Below are 12,884 nucleotides of genomic sequence, written 5' to 3' on the forward strand. Positions count from 1 at the left end.
ACAGAAAATTTCTAACTACTGAGATTTTATTAAAAGTTTTACAAAAAAGTTTTTGAGTTCCATTATGGTAATATTCGCTCTATTAATGAAGTCCGTGAGTCTCAAACACAATCAACTATCAAAACACAATAGGTCACAAGAAGTTGGAGCACTGAAGGATGTTTAGGAGATTAAATTCCCAAAGCAGGATGTTATAACTGTGACCTTTTTTCCATTTCTAGATCATTCATGTGAGATGGGTGGATGGCAGATTGCTGAACCCATACACCTAGAAAGTGATTAAAAGTTTTATTCAAAGAAAACTATAAAAGTAGCACCAGTCAGTTCAGTCGCTTGATTGTGTCTTGACTCTTTGCAACCCTGTGGACTGCAGCATGCCAGGCCTCCCTGTCCATCACCAACTCCCAGAGCTTACCCAAACTCATGTCCATCGAGTCGGTGATGCCATCCAACCATCTCATCCTCTGTCATCCCCTTTTTCTCTTGCCTTCAACCTTTCCCAGCATTAGGGTCTTTTTCCAGTGAGTCAGCTCTTCACATCAGGTGAATAAAGTATTGGAGCTTCAGCTTCATCAGTCCTTCCAGTGAACACCCAGGACTGATCTCCTTTAGATGGACTGGTTGGATCTCCTTGCAGTCCAAGGGACTCTCAAGAGTCTTCTTCAACACTACAGTTCAAACGCATCAATTCTTCAGTGCTCAGCTTTCTTTATAGTCCAACTCTCACATCCATACATGACCACTGGAAAAACCATAGCCTTGACTAAAAGTAGCATAGGTTTTACAAATTAGGGGATGGAGAGGAGATAGGAAAAGGCAACCTCATGGGGGTCTCTATGCCCCCCCAAAAGTGAAAGGAGCAAGATGAAAAGAAAATGTATTTTTGAAAGGTAATAAAGAGAAAGGGAAAAACAAGAAAATAACTTTTTCTTAATTTACACAGTAGCAAGTTAAGATGAGTTGTGGAATAACAGGTGTTCACTCGGTGGACTAGGGTGGGGGAAATGATGACACTGCAGGCAAAGGGACCAGCGAGGAAAACAGACATGGAGGATGAAATAGAAGAGCCTCCTGGCTTGGTTCAGATTAGTGAGCAGTCTGGGGTGGCCAGAGCACACGCCGGGATGCCGTGTCCAGTGCTGCCGGGATCTCACCGTGAAGAAGGCTTGGACCGGTGCTGCTCAGACTTGTTGTCATTCAGTCGCCAACTCGTGTCTGACTCTTTGCAACCCCATGGACTGCAGCACACCAGGCTTCCCTGTTCCCTCAGGACAAGGGCCCAGGTTGTTGGGTAGGAGTGTATTCAAGAAATAAGTATTTAATCTCAGCTGCCTTTTTTTTTTGATACTAGCCTGTGTATTTAGCTTTCTTATTTCATTACTGTGATATGTTGTTACCTATAATTGAGTTTTTAATGAATAATACCAGAATATTACAAGTGTCATCTAATTCAGTAGCTCTGAAATAGAAATAAGTCTCAGAGATTAAAAAAAAAAATCCTTAGATTAAATGTGGTCTTGCTAGTAGACCTTTTATTATGCCCTATCTCCCCTAACTCTGTGCCTGGTCCTTATGCTTTGGTGTTTTTTTTTTTTTAGATCGGCTTCAGCTCCCCAGGAATATGATTGAAAACAGCATGTTTGAGGAAGAACCAGATGTGGTGGATTTAGCCAAAGAGCCCTGTTTACATCCTCTGGAGCCTGACGAGGTGGAGTACGAGCCCCGGGGCTCACGACTGCTGGTGCGGGGCCTCGGCGAGCATGAGCTGGATGAGGATGAAGAGGACTACGAGTCGTCTGCAAAGCTTCTGGGCATGTCCTTCATGAACAGGAGCTCGGGCCTCCGAAACAGCGTGGCCGGCTACCGGCAGAACTCGGACGGGACTTGCCCAGCGCCCTCTGCCAGGACCATAGGGGTCTGTGTTTTCATCATCCTACTTGCTGTTGCTATAATCCTGGCGATTTACTTCCTGCCCAGGTGTACCTTTACCAAAGAAGGCTGCCATAAAAAAAACCGACCCGTGGAACCGATTCAGCCCATCGCAACAAATGGAAAGTTGTTTCCGTGGGCCCAAATCAGGCTGCCCACTGCCGTTACGCCAGTGCGCTATGACCTGACCCTCCACCCAAACCTCACCTCGATGACGTTCAGGGGTTCTGTGACGATTTCGCTTCAGGCCCTTCAGGCCACGTGGAACATCATTCTTCACAGCACAGGCCACAACATTTCCAGAGTGACTTTTATGACCGCAGTTTCAAGCCAGGAAAAAGAAGTTGACGTCCTGGAGTACCCAATGCATGAACAAATCGCCATTGTTGCCCCCGAGACCCTGCTTGAAGGGCACAATTATACCTTGAAGATCGAGTATTCGGCAAACATATCTAGTTCTTACTATGGCTTTTATGGCATCTCCTACAGAGACGAAAGTAATGAGAAAAAGTATGTAGCCCTCTTCAGTGATTCTGCTTCTTTGCTCTCTGATGACTTCTGCAATATGGATCTCTTTGCCCACATCAGCGACATTGACTGCAATTATTATTATTATTATTATTTTTAAGAGATTAGGTGCAAAATAATAGAATGGTGATTTGAAAGAGTATACTGTAGCTCAGACGGTAAAGAGTCTGCCTGCAATGCAGGAGACCCGGGTTTGATCCCTGGGTCTGGAAGATCCTCTGGAGAAGGGAATGGCAACCCACTCCAGTATTCTTGCCTGGAGAATCCCATGGACAGAGGAGCCTGGTGGGTTACAGTCCATGGGGCCACAAAGAGTCAGACACGACCGAGCACCTATCACTACTACTGCTCTTTCAGTCAAAACCCTGAGCATATATCATGACAATGTCATGTGTCGTGGTGGAGGTAGGGGCTTGCTGACGGAAGGAAATGGCTAAAGATTGTATCACTTACATTCTCAGTTACAAGAACTTACATTATCTTGAGCTTTTCATATCTTATGAATCTAGTTTCTGTCCCCTTACAAGGTCTCTATGTGAAGCAGAGTGGAAAATATTGATTATCCCTTAAGACTTATTTTGCTATTATGTGGAAACTTTTAGGAGGTGCTTACCGAGATAGAGAAAGGAAGCATGAAGAAGTGCTGTAAACTTAGATATAGATATATATATATATCTATGTATATATCTCACTTTTAGCATCTTTAATTTTTGCTGGTTTATTTCTTTTAGTGCCACTCTATTTTGGATTTCTGATGGAAATTTTAAGAAAGAAATTTTATAATTTTAATTTTAAAAAAGGGACTTAAAACAAAATTCCTAAACTTCCCATTTAGACCACATATTTTGTTCTTTGGCGTGCTGCAGTCCATGGGGTCACAAAGAGTCAGACACGACTGGGAGACTGAACAACAACAACTTTCTGTTGTTTAACCTTAGTGTTCATAGACAGATACAGCTTGAATTTCTGGAAGGATGCAGAGCACAGGTGCATACAGGTCATTCTTCAGTAGCAGTAATGTCAGTTCTCTTACATGTCCAAATTCCTTGTCAGATCTGCCTAATGCCTTGGAGCATTCTCTCATATTCCTTTGCAAACCAGTGAATTACTGATGCTGGCCATTTGGCTAATGCATGTTGATATGTTGAGAACAATAGATGAATATTTTAAATCTAAAGTGTTTTGATCCTTCTTAAATAGAGAAAAAGATGAGCAAAGTCTTTACTCCTATTCAGATAAGTAATTTTTCTCTTTCCCCTTAATGTAATGTTTTAAAAATAAATGGCCTACTGGCTCTCACCGTGAGATCTGACATAAAAAGCAAATTTAAGTTGCAGTGGTAGCTTGGGGCTTCTTGGCTTTACTTCTCCTTCTATAATCTCCATCATCTTCTAGGAATTATAGGATATATATAGAAACAGTGTTCTTAGTATGTGGCAAGTCTTTGAATAAATCCCCTAGTCACCTCTTCCATTCAGATTATTGCCCTTGGGCTCTCTTGGGCCCGCCTGTATGTAATGGGAAGAGTGGTGCTCTTGAATATGTCACTTGTTGACTCTTGCTATGGGCTGGATTGAGTGGTGAAAAATGCTAGAGAAATGGAAGACAGATTCTTACAATTAAGAAATAGAGTATTTTTTCAAACTCTGCTGTTCCAGAAAACATATATAAATTTATTTACTTACCTGGTTCCATAAAATGAGTGCCCCACCTAATTGTATATCTTGATACAAGATAAAAGTTTAAAAGATTATTTATACCTTTCAAGGGATCTGAAAACTAGAATTCAAAACAAAGTAACTAAGGAATGTATTCCTTATCGATTGGAAAATCAAAGTGTGTGTAAGTGTCAAATGTACTGACACTGTTTGTGGTAGAGGAACTTTAACCTGTGTCATCTATGAGGCGGAGCTGTTGACCATAGACTTAAGGTTCTAGATAACAAACTGATACTAAACAAACTAGTAAAGAAATTTAGGGTGGGGATGTGTTTTATTTCTTTGTCCTTCCTCTCTCAGTGTCGTTTTCTTGAACTCTCGAAGCATCTTCTTAACTAGATCTCTGACCTCTAATCCAGCCACAGCTCTCCCCTTCTCTTTCCCATAGGCTGCCAGACTAGCTGTAGAAGCACAGACCTGACCACGTTGGTCTTTGGTTTATGATCCTCCAGCAGTTCCCCATTTTCAAGATGACTTAGTTCAATTTCTTCCTAGATCTGGGAGTTTTGGTATTTTTTCTTTTTCTCACAGCCCTCACCTGTCTTCATGAACTTCATGTGCACTTTCCTGGATTCCAGTGTTAACGGCAGCCCGTATTTACTTGAGAACTGAAGTGCTAGAAGCTGGTGCAAGCATGCTGTGTGTTTAGTTTTTTATCCTGTCAAACTCAGGAAGAGGTAGAAATTATATTTTATTCACTTTTCAGATGAGGAAGCAGAGGCACACGAAAGAACTCATTCAGCATCTTTTGACTAGCAAGTAGCAGAGGGGAATTCGAATCCAGTCATTTTCACTATAAAGACCACATATTCTTAACCACTGGGGTACACTGCCTCCTTCACCCATTCACACCTCTTTACCCATTGTTATCACCAGTGCTTCGAATTCTTTTACCTGACCCTCAGCTAATTCATAAGTGTCTTCAGTGCTGCTGGAGGTGGTGCTCAAACTGCAGCTAGTATTTCTGAAGGCAAATGCAGTCACTAATGAGAGAGTAAACTTTGCGGTATTCAGCTTAGTTTGTTTAGTTCAGTTCAGTTGCTCAGTTGTGTCCGACTCTTTGCAACCCCATGAATTGCAGCACGCCAGGCCTCCCTGTCCATCACCAACTCCCGGAGTTCACTCAAACTCACGTCCATCGAGTCGGTGATGCCATCCAGCCATCTCATCCTCTGTCGTCCCCTTCTTTTCTTGCCCCCAATCCCTCCCAGCATCAGAGTCTTTTCCAATGAGTCAACTCTTCGCATGAGGTGGCCAAAGTACTGGAGTTTCAGCTTTAGCATCATTCCTTCCAAAGAAATCCCAGGGCTGATCTCCTTCAGAATGGACTGGTTGGATCTCCTTGCAGTCCAAGGGACTCTCAAGAGTCTTCTCCAACACCACAGTTCAAAAGCATCAGTTCTTCAGCGCTCAGCTTTCTTCACAGTCCAACTCTCACATCCATACATGATTAGGTTGTAATTAGCTTAGGTTGTAAGTATCATCAATTAGCCTTCTTAAAGGGACTTCAGTGTAAGAGAGTTGTTATTGCATCTCTTTTAACATCTCTTTTAAGATCTTTTTGGTCTCAGAACATTATAATCCAGTTTTTTATCCAAAATGATGGTCCAAGTAGACTTTATCCCCGCCCCCCCTCTCCAACTCCCAGTCCCTTGCGGCCCTCTTCCAAAATCTTCTGTTAACTGGGTAAGAATTTGGGAGTTGAGTGAGGAGATAGAACGTCAGAAACATGTTTCAGTTGTTCCATGTGTGCTGATTGCTATCATTCTTGCAGTTTGCTCTAAGAAGTAGTTATTTGGGCATGAAGGAAGAGTTATGACTGTCTAGTATTTATAATAGACACCTGTGTAGGACTTTGTGGCATAAATATGGTTGTCGTTAAGTATCAAAATAGAATTTTGAAATAGAATCAACACCCCTAAATGTTTGGTTAGGGATCCTACATCAATCCTAGTTTCACAAATAAGGATACGGGATGTAGGTCACCGATATGCTTAAGTCACATGGCTGGTAAGTTGCAGAGTTTGGGTCTTCTGCCTTTAAATCTTACACTCTTTTCCTCTTGCCTTTTAAAAATTATCAGTAGAAACTAAGCCCTGAGGAAGCAAGGCCATCATCTCCAAAGTGGTGGTTGTCTAAGTACCATATTGACTATATTGATTATATTGATTTGTGCACACCAGCACCGCATTTGTGCCGATAGCTCTATGGCCATGTTTGGATGAATTCCCAAATGCAGATCTACTTTATTCTTCTGCTGAATTAAAAATCTACATTTCTCGTCTATTTATGCTTTTCCACCAACCTTTAATTGAGGACTTACAGTTAAATTCTCAAGTGTTGTAGCTGTGTTGTAGGAGGGGGAGGAAAAATTTTGATTCCCTTCTGAAGAGAGTAAAGAACCCCAGCATACTGTCGGATGCCTGGGTTTTTGCGTCTTTGTTCTAGTGCAGATTGTGAGTTTGAGGTTTAGTGTTACCCAGTCATAGTCTGTACAGATGAATAAGGGCAGTGGATGAACATCTTGCATGCTATTCTTTGCTCAGAAACCTTTTTAAGACCTCAGTGGCCAGCTGTCACCTACCTCTGTGGCTTCATCTCCAGCCACGTTGACATCCACCCCCAGTCCCTGAACACGCACTGTTCTGTCCTTGCTTGTGCTTTCTGCTCTTTCTAGACTATACCTTTCTCCCTCTCTCCCTTTGCAAATATTCCTCATTTTTAAAGGCCCTCTTCATATTTTGTCGGCAGTTCTCTTACAGTGTCTCTACCACTGGGCAGAATCCCTACCCTTTGTTCCCACTGCTTTGTTCTTACCATTAGGACATGATTTACAGCCTGAGAACTTTCCGTCTATTGTATAACCTCTGCCTCTCCCAGTTGATTGCAAATCCTTTAATGCCTGGACTTGTATGATATTTATCTTAGTATCCCTAGAACTTGGCAGGGTGCTTTGAATAGTAGGTGCTCAATAACTGTTGGATGGATTTGCATTCGTTTTAGGTACTTTGCAGCAACTCAGTTTGAACCCTTGGCAGCAAGATCTGCTTTTCCTTGTTTTGATGAACCAGCATTTAAAGCCACATTTGTCATCAGGATCAAAAGAGATGAGCAATACACTGCTTTATCAAATATGCCTAAGGTACTGTTCTGTTCCTTGAATGTAAAATTTTTTGAATGGGTCTCTTTGTTATGAATACTTGGATTCTTCTTTGCCATACCACTGAGAATGATTAAAATCGTATACTTTCCCATTCTTTCTTAAAATGCTTTAATAAAAGTAAAATATGTACTGGAATCAGTTGTGAAGTCAGCCTGAGAAGCACTTGCGGGAGGAGAAAGACTGGATGTGGAACGCATAGGCAGGAAATGTGAAGTGTGTGCTATGTACTGAAGTTCTGTAAATATTAATACTATGAACTACTACTAAAGAGACAATGATATTTTTGAAGACATGGTGAATTTGCTATTCTAAACTGTGAAATTTGATAAGTGTTGAATCACGATTGACCTTGATGTTTTACTGGTTATTGAAAAAGTTGATATTGTGACATGGAGGTTTAACAATAAGAACATGGATGTCTTTCTTGGCTGTGAGCTCCACATGGGAGGTGGTGGGAATGAAACCAGGCAGAATTGTTTTTACACTGAACAGAACTCAGAGGGTCCTTTTGTTAGCTGGTGGCTCATATGATAAAGAATCTGCCTTCAATGCTGGAGACCTGGGTTCAATCCCTGGGTCAGGAGGATCCCCTGGAGAAGGGAATGGCAACCCACTGCAGTATTCTTGCCTGGAAAAATCCCACAGACAGAGGAGTCTGATGGGCTACCGTCCATGGGGTCGCAAAGAGTCGGACTTGACTGAGCAGCTAACACTTGGGCCACTTGAGAGCTGTATGCAGCTGGATAGAAGCTTCTCAGAACCCCTGTGGCTGGGGACGGGGGGTGGGGAGGAGCAGCAACATCTAACTGATTGTAGAGTCAGCCCTTGAGTCCAGAAGAGGACATGGTCTGTCCTTCAACAAGGACGTCACTTCAGCAGCTCTACTCCTCACCTTAACTCTTCACCTTAATCTTTCTTTAAGAGAGATGGAGTGCTTACTTGCCTAGGAACCTAAAACATTTTAAATTCGTGGGTGGCAAATCCTGCAAGGTTGCACATGTTCCCTCATCTTGTGTCTACTGCAGACTTCTGTAGTGACTTCTCATCTTTGATCCCGTAGCCTTTCGTTTGGAGGGATTAACCAGCTGTAGCTCCTCCTCATGTGAATGTATGATTTTTGTAGCAGTAGAATGAGTATTCTCAGATCATGAGCAAGGCTTTTTGTCTTTGGTGGTGTTTTAAAGGGGAGACACAGAGCCACTGTCACTGTCTCTAACTTACATTTATTTAAAGCCATGGTTTGAAACTAAGAGCTTTTTAAGGATTTTACTGTATGCAGTATGTTCTCAAGATGAAGGAAGGTAGAGCAGGCTGAGGCTGAGATCCGTACTGTTTAGAAACTTGTGCTGAGAGATTAAAATAGGCCAGCATCTTCACTACGTATTTCCTATTTGAATTTTCAGTTGCCCAGTTTATATGTCACCGTCATGTATCCCCACAGTTACAGAACTGTCGTTTTCTGCTTTGCTTGTAGAAGTCATCAGTTGTGCTGGAAGACGGACTTGTTCAGGATGAGTTTTTTGAGAGCGTGAAGATGAGCACCTACCTGGTTGCTTTCATCGTGGGCGAGATGAAGAATCTGAGTCAGGATGTAAACGGAACCCTGGTACGTACGTCACGGCAGTTGTCTCAGAAACCTGTTTATAAGAGGTGGAGAGGAATCCTTTCATGATATCTGGCAACTGCTGTGTGAAGAAACACAAGCTTTTGATTCACCACTCTGACGTTTTATGCCAGAACTGTTATTTTACTTAGTGGTTATTTACTATTTGGATACCTGGAAAAGTCAGTGATTTTCTAGTTCCTTTGAATCTTACTTTGTTAAGAGAATCTCAGTAAGGCAGTATGTAAAGGCGATAAAGCCTCTAGAACTGAGCTGTACAGTTTTGTGTGACTGTTTAGATTTGAAATAAGTGGCAGCATTGTGGCTGGATAGGGACTTCCCTGGTGGCTCAGGTGGTAAAGAATTGCCTGCAGTGTGGAAGACCTGGGTTTGATCCCTGGGTTGGGAGGATCTCCTGGAGAAGGGAATGGCTACCCACTCCAGTATTCTTGCCTGGAGGATTCCATGGGCAGAAGAGCCTGGCGCATTACAGTCTATGGGATCGCAAAGAATCGGACACATTTGAGTGACATGCACACACATAATGGCTTGATAAAATGTCCCTCATTCATCCCTGTCTGCTCTCCCGCCCCAGGAACAACAATTTGGCATCTATCTATGGACAGAAATGCCCTTGTGGAAGATGTGGGGTCCAGCACTATATTCCTAAGAACCTGGGAGGAGCCTTGCCCTCTCGTGCATCAGGTCTCAGCATACAGACCTCAGTCCTGGCTGTGGACCCCGCTGTGGCCCACGCAATTACTGTAGTCCCTTTGGCTATGGTCTGGGAGCTCTGTAAAACAGTCTTAGACAATTATGCTTGGATAATAGAGACTTTGTGGAAGTCCACATTTCTAGCAGAAAAGTTCTAGTACGCTTTTGGAGCAAAGCATACAAGTTTAGACGCATTGGAGAGAACAATCAGTAAAGACCAGAGAAGGTGACTGCTGTTTCAGATGTGAAAACACTAATGCAACGATTTAAGGAAACACAGTACCACCAAAGGGTCACAGTCATCTTCCAGTAACCAATACCAAAGACGTGGAAATCTGCCATTTACTCAATAAAGACTTCAGATTAGCTGTTCCAAGGAAACTGAACTACTGGAAAATAGAAAAAGGCAATTCGATTAAATCAAGAAATAATACATGAACAAAATGAGAAGTTTAACAAAGACATTGAAATCATTAAAAAAAAAAATTCTCAGTCTGAAAAATACAATGAATGAAATGAAAATTGCAATACAGAGAGAGCATCAACAGCAGAATGGATCAAGCAAGAAAAAGAATTTGTGAGTTAGAAGACAGGGAGTTTTATATTATCTGGTCAGAACAAAGGAAAAAGAGTGAAGAAAGCCTGCATGATCTGTGGGACACCATCAGAAGAACAATTTGTGAATTATTGGAGTTTCAGAAGGAGAACATAACAAGCAGTGGGCAGAAAGTTACATAAAAAAAATAATTGCTGAAAATTTACCACATCTGGGGAGAAATTTGGATATCTAAGTCAATGAAGCTTATAGCATACCAAAAACCTCTGAAAAAGGAAAGGAAGGGAAAAAAGAAACTGCCAACCAAAAATACTCTGTCCAGCAAAGTTACACTTCAGAAATGATGAAGTGAGAAAGACTTTTCCATATGGAAAAAAGGCAGCGAGAGCCCCTTACCACTAGACCTGCCTTACAAGAACTGCTGGAAGGAGTGCTTGCAGCTGAATTGAATGGACACTACTTAGTAACATGAAAACATGAAAATGTAGAACACACTGGGAAAGGTAATTACATAGTAAAACTCAGAATGCTCTAATAGTGTAATGTAGTGGTATATTTATTATATGGCATGTATCGAAAGCAGTTCTAAAAGGGAAATTTAGATTGATAAATGCCTACACCAAGTAAAAAAGAAAAATCTCAAACAACCTAACTTTGCACCTTAAGAAACTAGAAAAAAGAATAACAATCTAAGCCCAAAGTTAGCAGAAGGAAGGAAATAAACAAAGATCAGAGCAGATAAATAGATACCTGAAGAAGAGGAGAAAAGGTAAAACTGAGAGTTGGATTTTAGAAAGATAAATGAAATTGACAAACTTTTAGCTCAACTAACTAGTAAAAACAAGCCTCAAAATCAGAAATGAAAAGGAGACATTCCACTTGATACAGAAATACAATGGATCATAAGAACCTACCATGAATAATTATAGGCTAAGAAATTGGATAATCTAGGAAAAATGGACACATTCCTAGGAATATACAGTCTGCCAAGACTAAATCATGAAGACATTAAAAAAAAATACAGATTAATAATATAAAGACAGATTCAATTAACAATCAGAAACATCCTAACAAAGAAAAGTCCAGGATTGAATCAGTTTCTCTGTGAATTCTACTAAATGATTTTTTTTTTAATCTATAGATTCAATGCAATAGAATTCCAATGTAATTTTTCACAGAAATGGGGAGAAATCCTAAAATTTTATGGAACCACAGAGACCTCAAATAGCTAGAGGAATTTTGAGAAAAAAGAACAAAGTTGAAGGTATCACACTTTCTGATTTCAAAATGGTTACAAAAATAAAGTAACCAAAATCTTATGCATGGTATTCAAAAGAGTATGATACTGGCATAAAATTAGACACACAGACCAATGGAACAGAATCAAGAAGCCAAAAGTAAACTCCTGCAAATATGGTCAACTAATATTAGACAAGAGAGTCAAAAGTACTCACTGGGTAAATGGTAGTCTCCTCAATAAATAGTGCTTGGAAAAATGGATCATCACATCCAGAAAAATGAAAGTGGATCCTTGTCTCTCACCACTCACAAAAATTAACTGGAAATGAATTAAAGACTTAAATGTAGGTCTGAAAGTGTAAAAGTCCTAGAAGAAAACATAGAGAAAAAGCTCCATGACATGGGTCTTGGCAATAATTTTTTTGTATATGACACCAGAGCACATTCAACAAAAGCCAAAATCAACAAGTGGGAATATCTTAAACTGAAAAGCTTCTTCACTACAAAAGAAACAGTCAGCAAAATAAAAAGGCAACCCGTGAATTGGAGGAAAATATCAGATAGCATTTATCTGATAGGGTTTCCCTGGTAGCTCAGCTGGTAAAGAATCTGTGCAACGCAGGAGACCCCAGTTCTATTCCTGGGTGGAGAAGATCCCCTAGAGAAGGGATAGGCTACCCACTCCAGTATTCTTGGGCTTCCCTGGTGGCTCAGGTGGTAAAGAATCCGCCTGCAATGCAGGAGACCTGGGTTCTACTTCTGGGTTGGGAAGATCCCCTGAAGAAGGGAACAGCTACCCACTTCAGTATTCTGGCCTGGAGAATTCCATGGACTATATAGTCTGTGGGGTCGAAAAGAGTCGGACACGACTGAGCAACTTTCACTTTCAACACTTTCAAGATATCAGGTGGGGATTAATATTCAAAATATATAAAGAACTCATAGAACTCAGTGGAAAAAATACAAATAATCTGGTTAGAAAATGAGCAGAGTTTTCCAAAGAAGATATACAGATGACCAACAGATGTATGAAAAGGTGCTCAGCATCACTAATAGGAAGGAAAATGCAAATCAAAACCTCAGTGAATTACCACCTCACACCTGCAAGAATGACTGCCATCAAAAACAGATGACAGACATTTCTCCAAAGAAGACATACAGATGGCTAACAAACACATGAAAAAATGCTCAACATCACTCATGGTCAGAGAAATGCAAATCAACACCACAATGAGGTACCATGTCACACTGGTCAGAATGCTGCTGCTGCTGCTAAGTCGCTTCAGTCATGTCCGACTCCGTGCGACCCCATAGAGGGCAGCCCACCAGGCTCTCCCGTCCCTGGGATTCTCCAGGCAAGAACACTGGAGTGGATTGCCATTTCCTTCTCCAATACATGAAAGTGAAAAGTGAAAGTGAAGTCACCTAGTCGCG

At 41.3% G+C, this 12,884-nt stretch overlaps 1 protein-coding gene across 2 annotated transcripts in view; it reads left to right on the top strand.

Annotated features, from left to right (window-relative positions):
* Positions 1–12,884, top strand: part of LNPEP (leucyl/cystinyl aminopeptidase) — a 102,204-nt gene that overhangs the window by 39,764 nt on the left and 49,556 nt on the right. For both annotated transcript variants that reach the window (XM_010831959.1, XM_010831960.1), the window contains exons 2-4: positions 1,599–2,439; positions 7,179–7,317; positions 8,813–8,944. In XM_010831959.1, the coding sequence (XP_010830261.1) occupies positions 1,599–2,439; positions 7,179–7,317; positions 8,813–8,944 (1,112 nt within the window). The remainder of the gene's footprint in view (positions 1–1,598; positions 2,440–7,178; positions 7,318–8,812; positions 8,945–12,884) is intronic.

Source organism: Bison bison, unplaced genomic scaffold (genome assembly GCF_000754665.1).
Source record: "Bison bison bison isolate TAMUID 2011002044 unplaced genomic scaffold, Bison_UMD1.0 scf7180017864533, whole genome shotgun sequence".
Taxonomy (NCBI): Eukaryota; Metazoa; Chordata; class Mammalia; order Artiodactyla; family Bovidae; genus Bison; species Bison bison.